This window comes from Eptatretus burgeri, chromosome 8 (genome assembly GCF_056783735.1).
Source record: "Eptatretus burgeri isolate ZD-2024b chromosome 8, Ebu_testis_v1, whole genome shotgun sequence".
Taxonomy (NCBI): domain Eukaryota; kingdom Metazoa; phylum Chordata; class Myxini; order Myxiniformes; family Myxinidae; genus Eptatretus; species Eptatretus burgeri.
In genome coordinates this window covers 63,382,924-63,401,827 of record NC_140968.1, presented here as the reverse complement: position 1 = coordinate 63,401,827, position 18,904 = coordinate 63,382,924, and the positions used below count along the sequence as shown (strand labels likewise).

Below are 18,904 nucleotides of genomic sequence, written 5' to 3'. Positions count from 1 at the left end.
GGGTGAATGGAGGATAATAATTGGGGATGACAAGAGATAGCGGTGCAGTGCTTGCTGGAAGGCGTGGAGGGAAGGGTGAGACAGAACAGCCTCTGGAAGGTGGTTCCATAGACAGGAGAAGCGTGGAACCAAGCAGTTGAGGTGTACAGTCAGCCTGGATTTTGGAAGTTGATCCAGGAGTCAGGTCTTGGAAAAACGTGTGGATCCAGGAGTTGGTGGGGAAGGTTGGAGGACGGACAGCAGAGGGAGCAACATAGGAGAATACACAAGGGAAAAGATTGTGTATTATACACAATTGTGAAAAGATTGTGAAAAGATACGCCAACTGCTTGCACATGTCAGAACAACAGACCTTGTGCTTCAGACTTATCACAGGATATTCCAATAATTTTTAGAGCTTTAGATTCTACAGAATCCAGCAGAGACAGATGTGATGCTGGAGTGCCAGCCCACTGTGGAGAGCAGTACTCCACTGAGTTATGGATAAAGGCTTTGTAGACTGTGAGTAGCCCTGATTTCCCATGAAATTGCTTATTACATCGATGGAGGATGCCCAGTCTGTAGCTGGATTTGGAGGAGGCCAGCTTTGCTATCTGTTCAGCCCAGGAGAGGTCATGGCTGATAGAGATGCCAACAATTTCAAGAGATTGATCCTATTCCAGTGGATAGCCAAAGAATTAGATCAGTGGGTTTGCTCGACGATCCTTCCAGAGTGATAGGGTGAGACAGAGTTTCCACGATTGACGGACGTGTTCCATATATCAAACGAGTATTTCATCCTTTGCAGATCAACAGCGAAGGAGCAGCTGCTGACTGCTTAGCAGAAGATTTGCATTATGTTCTTCATTTTCACTCCAGATAGTTTGCACCAACACTTGGGTTTTGGCAAATATTCCACACCGCTCCTGTAGGCTCTCTTTTCAAAACTTTTGGATGTGACTGACCAAAAAAGGTTAACCTCGATCAAACCATCTCACTTGCACCTGCCAATTACAACTTTTTTTTTTAATGCTTCAAGCCTGAAATTTATAATGGACGTCCACTGGTTGTCAGTTATGAATAACCGTCTGGATGAGGTTCTCGTATTCATTGCACCTCTCACTGCACCGTAATTAGATGTGCAGTGTTGCTTTGTACATGTTTTCATGGAAGCACTATTTTTACATAATTTTGTTGAGTTGTGTTTTTATGGTCAAGCCGCTTTAATAATCACCAGACTAAGATGTGGATCATTTCGCTTGGAATTTAAGCAACATGTATGTTGGTGTTTTTGGAGAAAATCAGGACCATAGATGGAACAACGATGAACACGGTTGAGGATTAGGGTGGGTGGGTGGATTGGTGAAGTTGTGGAAGCCTAAATGTTTCCATGTGTTCAACGACCTCTGGAATAGAACTAAAAAGCCGTGTGCATAATTCAAAATCCTTCAACAATGGTTGTGTTCGCCTGGAGGTCAGAAAGCAGCAATCATGCAAGTCTACCACATTCACCCATTCACATCATCTTCATTCAATGCATGGTCAGTTTAAGGTGTGTGTTTGGCATTCTCACAACAATGAATACTAAAGGTGTGGGTAGGAAAGATGACAGAAAAATGTGAAAATAGCGATGCCCACATCATGCTGTGGTCTCTCCAGCTGTGAGCAGATCTTCAATTAGCCCTATAAACTGAGAAACTTAATTCTGCCTGGACCACTGACTTTTACGGATTCCAAGACGAGTCAAGAAGCAAGGTGAAACAGCCATGCTTGGAATGCAGAGTCACATGATTCGATAGAACTGCAAATGCCTTCTATCCATTGATGTACGAATCACACGAGAGTGGTGGTGGTGGTGGTGGTGGTAAGCACCTGGAATTCGTCGTCGTTATGGTGACTGGAGAAATGTTCTCTTTGGAAAGGCAGTCCGCACGTTGTGTAAGGCAATTAATTGTCTGCGCAAGACAAATTGGGACGATCCTGCTCCTTTTTACATGTAAAAAAAAAAAACTTCCCTGTTCCAGATTCACATCACAAAAACCATGAAGGATTTTTAAATAACTTACTCTAGTCGGTCAATATGGTGGCGGTCAAAATCCAGGCGGCGTATGCGCGAGGGCAGTGAAATACAATCGTTTATATTCTGTGATACATTTCAGAGAAAATACTGATTTTTGTGTTTATAATCTGTTTATCTTGCCAATTAACAAAAGAGCATGGTCGAACATGATGGATGGCTGTAAAAAGAAAATGTCTGGAAAACCAATATTCAACAACTCGAGACAATGGATCGATGCTCCGTTTCATCAAAAAAAAAAAAAACAACAATTCGATAACACAGCAAAAAAAAAAAAACAATTCAATCTTCAGTTTTCCCTCCAAACCACAACATCAAGAAACAACATTATATTCCCTCATAAACAAGGTCACCCGAACTCTCTGCCAGAAAAAATATCCGGTGAATAGCTAACAGAATCCTGTGAGTATCGTCCATGGAATTGAAAACAAAGGACAAATTGATCAAGTGCACGGAGGCTTTTTGAGGCCATCTATTATCATCTTGCCTGCACGTCCACTACCCTCTAGTGGCACAAAAAGTCAACGTTTCCACAATAATAAACATACATCCATGGTGATGGTACATTCCATCTTTGTCCAAAAAAATGGAATGCCAATACAATACCTTTGGTCCTGCAAAACCTTCTCCTGGAGCACCACGTGGTCCAGGTTGTCCTTGATAACCTTGGTCACCCTGAAGACATTGGCAAGTGTCAAGTTTAAACATCATAGTCCTCCATGAAATTTGTGATTTATGCAAGATTTCTCTTGCTTTTAATAAAAACAACTAATTAACTAAGGATATGATGGTATATCTTAATTCGTTACCCATATCAGCAACTTTTAATATGTCATTGGCTCACCTTGGAGCCTTGAATTCCCTCCCCGACAGGTCCAGGTGGGCCAGGTTTTCCCTGCTGGCCCTTTTTTCCCTGCATGAAAAGAAAAAACCAGGAGTGACTTTAAAATATTTCCAGCGTTGCAATTGCACGTTATTCCCACGAATCCCCAAGGTTATTATTCCCACGGATCCAAAACACATGCTGTAAAGCATGGTGAAGATCTTTGCTCAAACGGTTTACTTCTGAATTAATTTTTCTTTGCTTTGCTAATATATTCTCCAACTCACTCCCACCATCCCTGCTGTCCCAAGTGGCCCAGATGTTGAGTGTTCAGCACCGTGAGAAGCTATCATGATTTGGTACCGTACTCTGAGGATATGATATGGTTTGAACTTAAGTATAAGAATGGATGAGAATATCACATCAAGTCTAAGTTTAATACTGTTATGGATCTGGTCCAAGAGGTAAATGGGGCATAGTTTAAAATAGTTATTTCATAGTGCATGTTAGCATACATGTGATGTAATTACTGTTATTTAGGACATAGTGTCGAGAAATGTTTATCGACTAATCTTATCTTTCCCACCCAAATGTCTGTCTCAGCCCTCGCTTTCCCCCTCCCAATATTTCTGGACTTTCCATGATGTTTTGGTCCATATATGATGTTTTCTTTGCAGCAAGCAACCGATTGGAGTGCTCCCCTGGCATGATGTCAATGAGACATCAGTGGGACGAGCTGAAGGATGCCAGACATGCTGAATGGTAGAATATGATTGCATGTCTGGACGTTGTCCAATCAGCACATCCCAAACGTGAGCTCAATGGGCCAGGGGTGTGAGTAAATAAATAGGACAGCACAGCTTCGGGGTTCGTGGCGTATAGTTGGTGACTTCTTCGCAAGAGAGCCTCTAAGTTCTGACTGTTCTGGCATTCTTCCGTTGGTGGTGCAATGTGGTGGTCAGGCATGTATTCGGCGGTTACACACAGCGCATTGGTGCCCGTCTTGTCCTCCCTGGCTGGCACGTGAACATAGCAGAGGAATGTCCATGGTGAAAGACAATTCACCCTGGCCACAGTAAAGACCCTCACTGATTGACGAGCAATCTCATGCAGACAGGTTCCATTCTTCCTCTGTCTGTGTCTGTCTGCCTTATTCCATCTCTCCATCTCTCCATCTCTCCATCTCTCTCTCTCTCTCTCTCTCTCTCTCTCTCTCTCTCTCTCTCTCTCTCTCTCTCTCTCTCTCTCTCTCTCTCTCTCTCTCTCTCTCTCTCTCTCTCTCTCTCTCTCTCTCTCTCTCTCTCTCTCTCTCTCTCTCTCTCTCTCTCTCTCTCTCTCTCTCTCTCTCTCTCTCTCTCTCTCTCTCTCTCTCTCTCTCTCTCTCTCTCTCTCTCTCTCTCTCTCTCTCTCTCTCTCTCTCTCTCTATATCGATGTGTAAGACATTATAAATTATATTATCCCACGTACACTAAGTGAAAAGCGTGGTTAAGCAATTAGTTCATGTCGTCCGTCCATCCGTCTGTCTGTCTGTCTCTCTGTCTGACTCTTTCACAAAACCAAATGATCGTTGCATCTTTCACAAAACCAAATTAATACACTTGTTTAAATACCCAGAAAAGCACATGCTTTCCTTCCGTACCCATTGGACTGAGGCCCAAGTGTATAAACACTTTCCACAGCCTGCTTTTTATAGGCAGATGGATGATATTGTGGCATCTTTTATTGACTAAAGAGCATGTGCTTTCCACTACTTCATGTGTATTTATTATATTTGACCACAGCGTGATGCAGGATAAGATCTGAGTCCAAAGCATGGTGCAGGATATCTGAGTCCGAAGCAGTACCAATGTTTGGAAACAGCTGCTGCAGCAAGAATTTTCCATATAGTTGAAGATGTAATTGTGCAATCATACTTGTTAACTCAATTCTGGGACTCATTTTCGAAAGCACTTTTACTGTATATTAGCTAAGCTCACCAGGGGCCCTGGAGGACCTTTGAAGCCAGGTCCATATGGGCCAGGAAGTCCTCTTGGACCTGAGTCACCCTATGGGAACAACAATGTGTAAGATAACGATTTAATTAATTTCCAGAATCTTGACATAAAACAATCATTTCACATTCACAGTCAAGCAGTTTACTTTCTCAACATGGAAAGCTAACATGACTGAGGGTAACTTGAATTCATTCCATTAGGCTCACAAGTGTGTGTGTGTGTGTGTGTGTGTGTGTGTGTGTGTGTGTGTGTGTGTGTGTGTGTGTGTGTGTGTGTGTGTGTGTGTGTGTGTGTGTGTGTGTGTGTGTCTATTCTATGGTGGTAGCTTGTAAAATCCATATATGGTGAATTCTCCGACTCCAACCCCTCCATCAACTCAAAAGGGATTACTACAGATAAGGTAGAATGTCTAAACTTTGTGTTTGCCTCCAAATCACACCTATCCAACGCATCCCACTGTGTCCCCCATCTTAGCTCCCTTGTGCTCCTTTTATATTAGACGTTGTGTCCATCTTACCCGAGAAGACATAGAAAATTCTGTTCAACCTTGAACCTGCTTTGATGGGCTGAGATGGCATCATTGCCCATGTTATTAAATCCTGCTCTTGTCTACCCTATTCTGTCTTTCCTTCTCCTATGGCCTTCTGCCATCAGCCTGAAAGTTAGCACACATCACTCCCATCCACAAGAAGGGGAAAAACAGATCATATCAACTACTGACCAGCCTGGTGTTGGCTTAGTGGTTAGGGTGGCGGCTTGGGATCCTAGGGTCTTGAGTTCAAGCCCCGTTGGCCACTGAATTAAATGACCAGGGGGTTGACTCAGCCTGTCATCCTTCCGAGGTCAGCGAAATGAGTACCAGTGTGTACTAGTGGAAGGGCACTGCATCAGCAACACAGTCGCACTTCCAATAAGTGATAGCTACCCCAGCAGCTAAGCTGCCATACACAAGAAGAAGAAGAACTACTGACCAGTGAGCTTACTTCCAAATAAAAGCAAAGTTATGGAATCTTTCATTTATGCTGATGTAAATTATTTCTTGTTTTGAAATAGCCTGATCTATGACAATAAATTTGGATTCAGTCCTGCTAACTCAACTCTGGACACGCTGCTGCTCCTCTCTCAGAAAATATTGGAGGCCCAATGTCTCAATCAAGAGGTCAGGACCATTTCCTTTGACATATCTCAGGCATTTGAGACAGTCTGGCATCCTACTTTGCTTGCCAAGCTGTCTGCATGTGGCTAAGAAGGCCACCTTCATTGCTGGATTTCGAACCTCCTCCACTCACGCAGTCAGTGTGTTGCTGCTAATTGAACTGTCTCCTCCCATCTCCCAGTTTAGGCTCGAGTTCCCCAAGACAGTGTCTTGGAGGCAGTCTCCTGTCTCATCTGCATGCATGATTGACATCTCCAATGTTCTGGAAAACTTGCTCTTCCTTTTTGCAGACGATTCCACATTGTGCAATACAGTAGCCTATCCCACTGCTCGGCAGACTGCAGATCTGAAATTGATTAGATTAGCCTTCTCCCAATCATCAGCAAGGTTATGGAATCCATCATCGCTTCAGATATGAAATCCTTCCTCTTCTCCAATGGCTTGATTTCCAATCATCAATTTGGTTTCAGACCAGGTCACTCTACCCTGGATATGCTGCTACTGCTCTCCCATCAATGGATGGAGGTCCTCAATGCCAGACAGGAAATCCGAGCCGTATCCCTGGACATATCACGTGCTTTTGACACAGTCTGGCACCCTGCCCTACTCACCAAACTCTCTTCCCATGGTATTCAAGGCCATCTCCACTCATGGCTCGCAGACTTCCTCTCCTGTCGCAGTCAACGTGTGGCCCTAAATGGAGTTCTTTCATCCCCTCTTCCTGTGCAGGCTGGAGTTCCTCAAGGTAGCGTTCTGGGCCCTGTTCTTTTTCTGGTTTTTATCAATGATCTCTCGGACTCTCTGGAAAATCCTCTATTTCTCTTTGCCGACGACTCCACCCTCTGCCGTACCATCTGTCATCCCTCAGACCGGCAAGCAGCAGCTTCTTCGCTCACTGCAGATCTGGATAAAATCACAAACTGGTCCAACACGTGGAACATGTCTTTCAATCCAGACAAATCTCACACTCTCACTATGTCTCTTCGAAAGGACCGTTTACAAAACCCCCCATCCACTTTCTCAACAATCCTCTGGAAGAAGTCTTTTCTTTCAAGCTTCTAGGTCTCACTATCTGCCATGACCTTTCCTGGGAAAGTCACATTTCCAACCTCGCCTCAAAAGCCAGTCGCCGACTGGGAATCCTCCGTCGTGCAAAGTCCTTCCTCGGCCCTCTTGAGCTCCTGACCACTTACAAAGCTTTTGTCCGTAGCCTGATGGAGTACTGCTCTCCCCTCTGGGCTGGTGCTCCTGCCTCCCACCTTTCTCGACTTCACGCTGTCGAAACCAGGGCATTTAAGATCATTGGCATCTCCCGCAATGAAGCCGAGTCTTTGGGCCTCTCACTCAATCACCGCAGGTTAGTCGGTGGTCTTTCTGTCTTCTACCGACTCCTCTCCAGCCTTGCCCCCCCTGCTCTCTCTGCGATTTGTCCCAACCACATTTCCACAGGGCGCTCAAGGTCCGCCAACAACCCCCTTCTGGTAAAACTACCAAAATCACGAATCACTGCTCATCTTCACTCTTTCATTCCTCTTTTTTCCCGCCTTTGGAATAAACTTCCTCACTCTATTCTTTCCCATTCTTCCCTCCAGGCTTTCAAAACAGCTGTTCACCACCACCTCTTATCTTCCCCCATCCAAATCCTCGATCTTTTCTACCCCCGATAATCCACCCAAGCCCACTTCCTTCAATTCTCCTGCTTTCCTTCCTGAAAGTCCCTGTAATGTCCATCTTCTCCTCGCCATGTTCCCCGTCCCATCCCCATCCCTCCCCCTTCCACAGTTCACCTGTGTCTGTTCCCCAATGTTTTGTCCCTTCCACTCCCGCCCCTCTTGTCTCATGCCTCCTTGCTGTGAGTTGTGTGTTCACTCTCATACGAGCCTCGACCAAGGTATACAAAAAAAAAAAAAAAAAAAAGACACCCTGCCCTCCGGGCGGGAGTACCCATGTTGGCCCACTGTACACAGATGGCCGCTTCGTGTTCGGGGAAATCAAAGAAACGTAAAATTGCCAAAGATAGCACTGCGATCAATATAGTAATCAACCATGATGAGTCATGAGGTGAGGAAAGCATGTGATAAAGACGCCGCAATGGAATCACCAATATTGTCATCACCGCTGTGAGAGGTGAGGAAACACGAGGTGAGGAAAGCGTGTAATAAGGATGCTGCACCCAAATCATCCAATCAACGAGTGAAGGAAAAACCAGGCACAGCTAATTGCTCAGTGTTGCGACCAATCGATGAGTGAAGGGAAAAACGGGCACACCCGATTGGTCGGTGCCACGACCAATCATTGAGTGAATAATTCTGACATAGCTACAGCCACACGAGCTCTATTTATTGTAGTAGATCTGATAATGAAAAATGTTCTTCAACACTAAAATCTCATTATCTCACCCTCTTACTCCGGAAGGATTGTCAAGCTCACCCACCGGTCTATTTCCATGGTCAGCCACTGGAAGAGGTTCAAGCTCTTGAACTTCTCAGCATCACCATCAACCATGACCTCCCTTGGAGCGACCACAGAGTAAAACTGCCCTCCAAAGTCAGCCGCAGACTGGATAGACTCCATTGATCCAAGTATTTCTTTGGAAAATCAGAGCTACTCACAGCCTTTGTCTGTATCTCAATGAAATACTGCTCTCTGACATGGATTGGTGCCTCAGCAACACATCTATCTCTCCTGGATTCTGTGAAATCCAAAGCTCTCAACATCACTAGAATCTCCCACAATGAGATCAAAGCATTTCCATGGTCCATTGCTTTCACATTGCAGGCAGATCAGTATAACTGACCTGCCTGCAAATTGACATGTGAATGATTTTTCTCAAAGAATATGGATACACATCTGCATACGAGCCATCCCAATACCATCTCCAAATTGATCACCGTGGTCAACTTCAGTTCAGGAATGGCTCGGAATCATTAAACAGCAAATGAAGTGGCTCAGGCCAAAGGGGTGTATCGAGTAGGAACTAGAACCGCACTCAGTAGAGCACATTCCTCTGGCTGGCTGAACAGTTTACATTTGTATCCCACTGATCGGCTAGATCTGGATCCAGACCTGAATCAAAATCTAATTGACTTGTTATTGTCACCTAAAGGCCCGGTCACATCTTGACGTTTTAGCCAGCGATGGCAACGTGTTAAAATGTATGTAAAACGCTGGCTTACGTTGAACTTTTGATGTTTTTTTTTAAAGATTCGGACGTATTCATAGCGACTTGGTCTTATGTGTAACGCATTGGTAACTACACAGAACGTTTCGTTGTGTTATAGATAACTTGTACCAACGAATGCTGAACCTGTTGTCGGCCTACACAACCGATGCCCAACGATAGTCTAACTTAGGCATAGCGCGTTGCACGCATCGCCGACGATGTCGTGACGTAGCCTATTAAAAGGCTGACGCACAACGATTCGAATCATAACTGCCGTAGAAATGGAAGGGTCAAAATCGCGGTCACACCTTGGCGATCTTGCCAGCGTATGTCGACGTAACAAAAAGTGTGTCTAAAACGTTGGAGCACGTCAAATACGGTATGGGTAAGTTTGGTATACGTGAGTAGAACGCTAAATACGCGATCATAAGTCGTAGTAAGTAGAGTACGTCGTAAAATTTTGAACATGTTCAAAATTTTACGACGTACTCGGCGTATGACACACGTTCCGCATGCGATGGGGATAAGTTTTACACACGATATGTGGACGCTTACACACGTCCACAAAGGATACTTATAAGCTACTCATAAGTCAAAACACGTCGCGGTAATGTCTTTTTTACGCGAAACTTATTTCTAACTTATGTTTGACGTGCTTTGTACCAATTCTTTACGTAGTCCCAACACACATTGACGTATGTAGACGTATTCCAATGACGTCTTCCGGTCGACAAAAAAAAAAAAATGAATGTGTTTCTAGCTTACAACTGCCATATAAAGACGTGTTCCCAGCGGTTTTGGGAATTGGTATCTAAAATGGTTTTCATAAAAGGGGAACCCAACAGTGTTTTCGAGTTCCTTTTTGAGTTGATGTCCATGTCAGCAGTAACAGTATCAGTATCAGTATCAGTGTTAGTATGAGTATTAGTTTGTTCATGTTGGCAGTAGTAGGTGGGTGTGAGGGGGAGGGTGTGGGTTATGATGGATCGTCCTTGCGTCCGCGTGTCCACGGGTAGGTTCATAGGCTGCCACTCAACGATTTAAATGGCTGCATCTCCACTATTGAAAGTAGACGCTTGCGCTCAACAATTGGATTTTTTTTACACTCAACGACTTTGAAATGGTACCACTCAGCTAGTTTCATTGTTTACAATGAACGATTTAAATTGCTGTCACTCGCCTTTGTTTTTTTTTTTTTTGTTTTTTTGTTTTTTTGACGCTGGGGTTTGGAAATTTGAAGCGTTTCTTCTGAACGTGTTAAAACGCTCAAACTCGACTATTTTAAATAGACGCTGCCGATAGACAATTGGAATCATAGCCAAGCTCGACATCGAAGTGTGAACATCCTCGTCATGCCGAAGAAAAGTTTGAAGAATGCTGCAAATAAGTGTCCTGGCCGTGGCCGTGGACGCTGACGCAAGGACGATCCATTATACCGACGTCTTTCAGCCTATGAGTAACTTAAAAGTAACGTCTGTCGACGTGTGGCAACGATCGCGTAACGTGCCAACAACAGATTAATCATAGGTTAGAAATAAGTTTCGGGTACGCTAAACATTACCTCGGCGTGTCTCAACTTATGATTAACTTACAAGTAGCATGTGTTGATGTCTGTCAACGATCGCAGACCGTGCCTACAACTTGTGGCCAGCGTAGCGGAACGTGTGAGTCATACGCCGGCATACGTCGTGAAATTTCAAGCATGAAAAAATTTGAGGACAACCGAAAAGTACAACGTTTAAAGCCAACGTACAACGACTTATGGCAACATACTACGACGTATGCCAGCGTGCTCTTAATGTTATCAAAACTTACCCATAACGTATTCAACGTTTGCCAGCGTTTTAGAAAAAAAATTCAAAAATCGGCATACGTTGGCTAAAACGTCAAGGTGTGACCGGGCCTTAACCAACTCATCCACCTCATTTTGTTATAACTCATCCACAAATTTTTGAGATATGCTATATATCGTTTTTATCCCAATCGCTCAATGGTGAAGAATCACGTAAAATATTATCGGATCTGGATCCGGGTTTAGATCTTCGCCAAAATCTAGTCAATCATTATTTTTTTTAATCACACACCCAAACTGTCCACCAAATTTTGGCCGAATCCATCCATGACGTTTTGAGATATCCTGCTCACAGACAAACAGACAGACAGACAGACAGACAGATAACATCTGTTCACCTTCGGTGGCGAAGGTAATGAATCAAATACCATCACTTCCTATCACAATGATCACCACAGTGTCATCTCTACAGGGCACTGATAAGGTACCATCAGACTGACTAATCCAGGCATTTGGCCAGTCTGATGGTACCTTATCAGTAGTTCCGGTAGTTCCCTGTATAAAAAAAAAACACAGACTTTGTACCATCCATAGACAGTAAAAGGTTTTCTTTTTTTGCCTCCTCTTTTCTCTTAATGCTTCTCTCTTCTTTCTCAGTCCTCTGACCGCTCCTCCCCCACCCCCTCAGGATACCTGCATTCTTCTAGTAAATCCCTTCTGGTTGAACTTTTAAAATCCAGGCTGAGTGCACACCTCAATCCCTTTGTTCCTCACTTATATAGTCCATGGAACCACTTTTCAGAGACTGTACTTTCCCACTCGTCTCTCCAGTACCTCTAGTAGGTGGTACACCATCACCTCATGTCATCCCCCATCCTCACCCATGATCTTTATTGCCCCCAATAAGTCTCCTTAACCAACCCTTTTACTTTCTGATTTTAGTTTCATTCTCTCTCTTGCTTTCCTGTTTGTTTATTCCATTGCTGGTTGTGCCTCATTGTTGGCCTGCTACCACCTGTCAGAGCAATCTTGCCATTCTGTGAACCTCATTCCTGTAAAGAAAAAATATAATTTCATTTACCTTACAATTTAAAACAATGCATAAATATGTACATAAATATCCTTCTGATCTCAGGATACCACGAGTGCCTGGCTTTTTATCTTTGCACAATATCCACATTCGCATCCAATTGTTGATCTTTGAGACATCGTACCATGTTACCAAGATGCACAGCTCACCTTGGGTCCATGAAAGCCAACACCAGTAAGGCCTTGTTCACCTGGTGGACCTTTCACCCCTGGTACACCCTTGGTCACCCCACACGTTTGTTGAAGTATATTTGTGGAAGTGTGGAGTCATAAGGGGCAGAGAATAGTGGATAAGGTTGTCAGTCAAAGAACATTGCTTGTGATTACTTTTCATCTCCATCTAACTAATCAAGATTTGGTTATATTTTTTTGAGCATGCACAGCAATATGTTGCTTGTTAACCATCCTTCAGACTGGTGTAGAGAGCTTACAGGAGAGCCAGGGAAACCACTTCCCTTTTCGCCCACTTGACCACGAGGTCCAGGTAATCCTCGCTCTCCCTGCAGAAGGAAATGCCAGAACACCGATTCATTGTGAAATCATTATTCGTGTTATTAGTACACACGCAAATTAATCAAGGATGAAGTTGCGAAGATAAAATACAGCCTGTCAAAAGTAAATCCTTATAAAATGAAATGTGAATCAAGGTGGATGATGGGAAGAGATTAGGAAATTTCTCACTCAAGGGTAAAGATGATCAAAGCCACAAATTTTCAAATCAAAACACTTATGCCCCTCGCCCCGCCTAGCCCCCCCCCCAAAACGATCGTGTTTACATTTTGTAGTAATGACAACAGCAATGCAAAAGCTTCACCGGTTATGAAGCGCAAACATTTTAAAACTCAACACCCATAATAACATTAGAAAACATCTCACAATAAGATAATTGCATTATTCCAGGATAAATTTTTTAAAATGCCTATGCAGCCATTTTTCACTTGCAAATACAATTCAGTAGCACAACAACGTCCGTTCCTCATCCTTTGTTATAAATTCCCTCCCAAGGGCTCCTTACCCAAGGCCTCTCTCTCCTGATCTTCGCTAACTTGTATATTTCAATCTCTGACCATCATGATTGAATTAACTTAGCAGGCCATAATAAACAGCTTGAAAAAATATTTTCCCCCTACCCTAAATATAATTTGTTGTATCCTCATGTAAATTACTAATCATTTATTTGTACATTTCCCTTATATAGTATGAGGAACAAAAATGTGACAAGTTTTGCAAAACTTTCCCAGGACGTTTCAAGCTTGTCACATTTTCTGGCCCTGTATGCTTTTGTAAGATTTTCATTCTCCTGGTGATAGTAATAAAATGACACCAATCCAGAGGATATATATATATATATATATATATATATATATATATATATATATATATATATATATATATATATATATATATATATATATATATATATATATATATATATATATATATATATATATATATATATATACACACACACACACACACACACATTGTTGCAAGGATGTGATATTGGTTAAAGGAGGTAATGTATTATACTTATTTCATTATTAAATGTTCAGCATAGGAGAATGGTAGTTGTGTACGAATATCACAAGGTGTTGAAGTATGTCGACACAGATTTTAATTGTGATCCTTTCATCCTCTATTGTCTCTTCATTAAATGTTTATTTTAGTCATTCATGGTCTTCAGGCTGCTAAGCCAGGAATTAGCATCACCAAAGGAGGTGGAAAAACAGTTGTGACACGTAAATTGAGTTTGACGATCGCACACTGGAGGAAGTGGTCAAAAACGACCCAGTGAAAATAATCTAAGGTCTGCATATTGTTACGGTTGTGGAAATTCACAGAACACCATTCAGGTTTCCCAGAGATCAGTTATGTCAATAAGTGTGTGCTCAGATTAGATTTCCCCACCGATGTCTAAAGGGCTGTGCATCTTTGAGTTAGCCGTTATTCTTTTGCTATCTTTATTTTGGCAAACAAACATCATCTCCTCACCTTCATCTCCACAAACGCCGCCATCCTGTTACCAAAACAGCATCTCAAACAACCACGCCACCACCACCACCACCACAACAGCATCTCAACAACTCCTGCCCCGATATCCCTCAGAACGGGTAAACACGAATGACGGTTGGGCAACAACGACCAAAGGAGCCAAGCCGAGCTCTGTTGGAATTTTCCCTCAGAACGAGTAAACAGAAGTGACAGTTACTAAACGTATGAAAATACGGACCACTTCTAGAATTTTTCCCCCGCGTGCCACGAAGGGAGGGCGAAGCGCCGGGGCGATAAAAGGCCGGTCTGAAATGCCAAGAAGCTGGTCTGGTCTGGGTTCGGCGCTGAGTTGAGAGAGAGAACGGTGGGAGAGACGCCGACACTGTGTTGAGAAGGCAGTCTGGAGGAGGGAGTTGAGCTGGCAGTTAGCGAGTGGGAAAGAGAGTCCCTCTCCTGGGTCTCTCTCCCTGGTCGGCGGAGGCGCCGTTGCAGCCAGAGAGGAGTCGCCAGCCGAATCGCAGTTGGAGACGCCGTTGAAGGCACGGGTGGAGTCCCGCGGAGTGCGGGCAGAGCCACCGAGGGTCGCCGAACCAGCGCCCAGCGAGTCACCACGAGGGTGGCAGGTAACCTGCACGGCCTCCCAGTGCCTTGCGGTCATCCGGGCTCCGAGCAACCATTAAAGGCCTACGGGTCCTGTTCTACCCTTTCCTTTCCTGGGGTTTTCTTTGCATGGAAGTTGTGGCACCTTGTCCGTCAAGTAGTGAACTGACTAAGTGATTGTGTAAATAATAAATAGTATGGCTGTAGTGCTATGTGTTTGCTCGCGTCTTGTCCCTACCCCCATTCATTGCCTTGACTGCATGCTTGATTACGTGTTATAAATAAATGTCCCCTTTTGTTGAATATTCACCTGTTCGTTGTGTCCTTTCCTCCATTGAGCTGCCGTATTGCGTTCAGAATATTAGCTGGTTTAAATAGCCGATAAGATAATCGGGTCCGACGGGCTTGGCGATAATAACCCGCTCGGCAATCGCAAACGGAGCGAGCTGCTTAAAGCGGCTCGTGTCCGTACGGGTCCCGTCGAGGTGTAAATCCCCTGCATTTCTATCTGCACGAATACTTAGGTAAATTAACAATTCGGCGATCAACCCTGTCGCGCGTGGACAGAATAGTTGGCTGATTTACTGTGTGATTAAAAACACACCCGTAGCTGGATTTTGGCGTTGATCCGGAAAGCTACGACTGGATTGCTACGTTCGGTGGGCGAGCGTGGCTGCCATTGGCTAAAAGCGGTCGGCCACACGCCGACGGGCCGGAATTCCACAACAATATGATAAAAAGCGCTTAAGTTCAGTCGACGAAAAAGGGCTGGGGAATGCCTGTAAATATGAATCAAATTGCTCCTTTTAGTCCAAAGAGGAGTTTTGTTTTCGCCTCGGTGCTGCTGGATGCGCTGAGCTTGAAGAGAAGGCTATTGAGTCGCACTTCGGCCACTGAGTCGCACCTCGCCAAACAAGCTGCATCCCTTGTTCCTTCCTTGATTGTCATGCAGAACGATCAGTCACCTACTGCTGGGACTGAAATACTCACTTTGCTTCCAGAAACTTTGCCAGGCTCTACCTCCAGATTTGTCGATCATCTATTTTTTATGAATTCTACAGTGTGTCATGGTATTTGTCGAGTGAATTGCTAAGGTAAACGGTTAAGCTGAACGAGTTATTGTAGGTGCCGAGGGAATCATAACTGTATGATCTGTATCTAATAAATTGGTACAGTACACTACAGTACATTAACTGTAATTTCTGTTGATGCATGCTTTTCTCTCCTGCAACCCTCCCCATTTTTAAAATCTGATTACTTAAATTAACTTGTGTCGGCTAGTTCACAGTACATAATTTGGCTATTAACCCAGCGTGGTTAGAAAGCACAATCATAGGAAATTGGTGTCGATACCTTACAGGATGCTTTATAAAACTATTGCCAGATCGTTAAAATCACCGCTTTGGCTTCCATCCTGTTTCGACAGGTGATCCAGACAGAGCGTCAGAGTCACGTTAGAGCTACCTGTCAGCCAAAATCCAAAGTCAACATAAATTTGGCTTTCCCGGCAGATGGCGGTGTATGGTCTCTTTCGATGGTCCGTCGCGAAATTGGTGATCGTGCGGGGGTACAATTTGACCTCGAGTCCATCCGGCAGTCTACCATAACATTGTTCGTCAGGATTAGGACACTGGTCCAAATCCGGTGACTGTAACACACACACACACACACACACACACACACACACACACCATCATTCAAATAATTATTCAATTTTCTCTGCATGTTTTCAGTGATATTATAAATATGACATCAGGAGAAGCACAGAACCTGCCCTGACATTCCAAAATAAGTGTGAAAAGCGGGATGTGAGGGCTTACCTTAGGCCCTGGAAAGCCCACCCCAGGATCACCAATGAGCCCAGGAGGACCAGGTAGACCAATACTCCCCTGGAGACAAACAATTGTCCTGAATAATAATCCTTATGCATGCGGCACTTCTAGCTAGACACCATTTGTAACAGTTTGAATATAACTGCGTGGAGTAATGTGTAAATATGAGGTAAAATAAAACGAATGAGATTCAGACATTGAAAGTAGTTATTATTATTATTATTTTTTGTATACTGTCGAGGCTCGTGTGAGAGTGAACACACACAACGTACAACAAGGGGAGCAGGAGACAAGAGGGGTGGGAGAGGGAAGGAAAAAACAGTGGGGAACAGAGACATGAGATCTGTGGAAGGGAGAGGGATGGGGGTGGGTACACAGGGTAAACAAGATGGACACTACAGGGACTTTCAGGTCCATACATGACAGGGGCTTTCAGGAAGTAAAACAGGGAATTTGAAGGAGGTGGGTTTGCGGTGGATTTGCAGAGGTAGAAAATATCGTGGTTTTGGATGGGAGAAGATAAGAGATGGAGGTGAACAGCTGTTTTGAAGACCTGAAGGGAAGAGTGGGATTGAAGAGAGTGTGGGAGTTTGTTCCAAAGGCAGAAAAAAGGAGGAATGAAAGAATGAAGGTGAGCAGTGGTTCTTGACTTTGGTAGTTTTACCAGAAGGGAGTTGCTGGCGGACCTTGAGCACCCTGCGGAAATATGGGTGGGGACAGAGCAAGGAGGGTGAGGCCAGAGAGGAGACCATAGAAGACAGAAAGACCACCGACTTGCCTGCGTTGAGTGACTCAAAGACTCAGCCTCATCGTGGGAGATACCAATGATCCTAAATGCCTTGGTTTCCACAGCCTGAAGCCAAGAAAGGTGAGAGGCAGGAGTACCAGCCCAGGGGGGAGAGCAGTACTCCATCAGGCTGCGGATGAAAGCTTTGTATGTTGTTCGGAGCTCAGACGTGTCAAGGAAGGACTTTCCACGATGGAGGATGCCCAGTTTGAAGGCTTTGGAGACCAGTTTGGAAATGTGGCTTTCCCAGGAAAGATCATGGCAAATGGTGAGACCCAGAACTTGAATGAAAGGACTTCTTCAAGAGGATTGTTGAGAAAGTAGATCGGGGGGGGGGGGGGGTCAAAACGGTCCTTTCAGAGAGACATAATTAGAGTGTGAGATTTGTCAGGATTGAAAGACATGTTCCATTGGAACAGCTTGTGATTTATTTACCCCCAACATAGTAACCCACAACTTCCAAATGAAAAACAAATTTCACAAATTTCAGAAAATTAATTAAAAATACAGAACTAGAAAATCATGGTTGGATAGGTGTACACCACCACCCCCTTCACCCCCTCCCTTCCAAGTCAATATTCAGTGGAAGCACCTTTGACAGCAATTACAGCTGAGTCTGTTGGGATAGTTCTCAACCACAAGCTGTTGGAACAGCTTGTGATTTTATCCAGATCTGCAGAGAGTGAAGAGGCTGCTGCTTGCCAATGTGGGGGATGACAGATGCTATGGCAGAGGGTGGAGTCATCAGCAAAGAGATAAAAAGGATTTTCCAGAGAGTCGGAGAGATGATTGATGAAAGGTCACGTGAGGAATACAATATTTCAATTATCGATGTTTTTAATGAAATAATGCGAACGAATCTTTTAAGGTTTTCATCTCTCTCATATGTCCTTCTTGATGTGATGGAAATAGTTCTAAAGTTCTCTTTGATAAACCAAAACTAATGACAATAAAAATAATAATGATAATAATAATAATAATAATAATAATAATAATAATGACAAATGTCATTTTTAGCCTCAGCAGTTCTGATAAGGATGAGAAATAACATTGTAATTGGTGTGTTCGTGGCAGTGTGTCAGTGTCTGTGTGGACGCCAGTCAGTCCACATAACAGAACAACTTTAAAGAGCAGGTTTTGGGTCGCTGATGACTTCGCGTGATTCGAAGGTTGTAATCACATTCATAATCGTTGGGCAATTATTTTCTTACATTTGAAACTCAAAATATGCTAAAATTAACTTTTAAGTCAAAACTTTTGTCAGTGATCGAAAAACAGACTGGAATTTACCGAAGATGCTATGACGTCACGTTCTCCGAAAACTTCGTGAACATTCGGAAACAGCGTGTGAACAATGGAGAGATGCGAATCAGAGAGTGATTTCAGCGGCGATGAAATTGAGTGTGTTCATTCCGATATTGCCGAGGACGAGTCGGAGGATGATGGGAATTTATACTATGGAGTTTCTGGCCCTGAGCCATATAAATTTGAGCCACTTGCAAATGCCAGAAAACGGCCTATTTCGTGTACAAGTGGCAGGACTGACTGTCCGGCAGTTCACACTGACAGAGTCCACCAGACAGATTGGTTTGTAGATTTTCATTTTCTTGTTCGATGCA

General features: G+C 43.8%; 1 protein-coding gene and 1 long non-coding RNA gene across 3 annotated transcripts in view; one reads left to right on the top strand and one right to left on the bottom strand.

Annotated features, from left to right (window-relative positions):
• The window catches only part of COL28A1 (collagen type XXVIII alpha 1 chain), a 233,479-nt gene that overhangs the window by 45,596 nt on the left and 168,979 nt on the right, over nucleotides 1–18,904 (bottom strand). For both annotated transcript variants that reach the window (XM_085892289.1, XM_085892290.1), the window contains exons 24-29: nucleotides 16,487–16,555; nucleotides 12,506–12,574; nucleotides 12,225–12,293; nucleotides 4,857–4,925; nucleotides 2,901–2,969; nucleotides 2,663–2,731 (exon numbers count right to left, since the gene is read on the bottom strand). In XM_085892289.1, the coding sequence (XP_085748415.1) occupies nucleotides 2,663–2,731; nucleotides 2,901–2,969; nucleotides 4,857–4,925; nucleotides 12,225–12,293; nucleotides 12,506–12,574; nucleotides 16,487–16,555 (414 nt within the window). The remainder of the gene's footprint in view (nucleotides 1–2,662; nucleotides 2,732–2,900; nucleotides 2,970–4,856; nucleotides 4,926–12,224; nucleotides 12,294–12,505; nucleotides 12,575–16,486; nucleotides 16,556–18,904) is intronic.
• LOC147021877 (uncharacterized) overlaps nucleotides 1–18,904 on the top strand; it is an 87,879-nt gene that overhangs the window by 62,023 nt on the left and 6,952 nt on the right. The window lies entirely within an intron of this gene.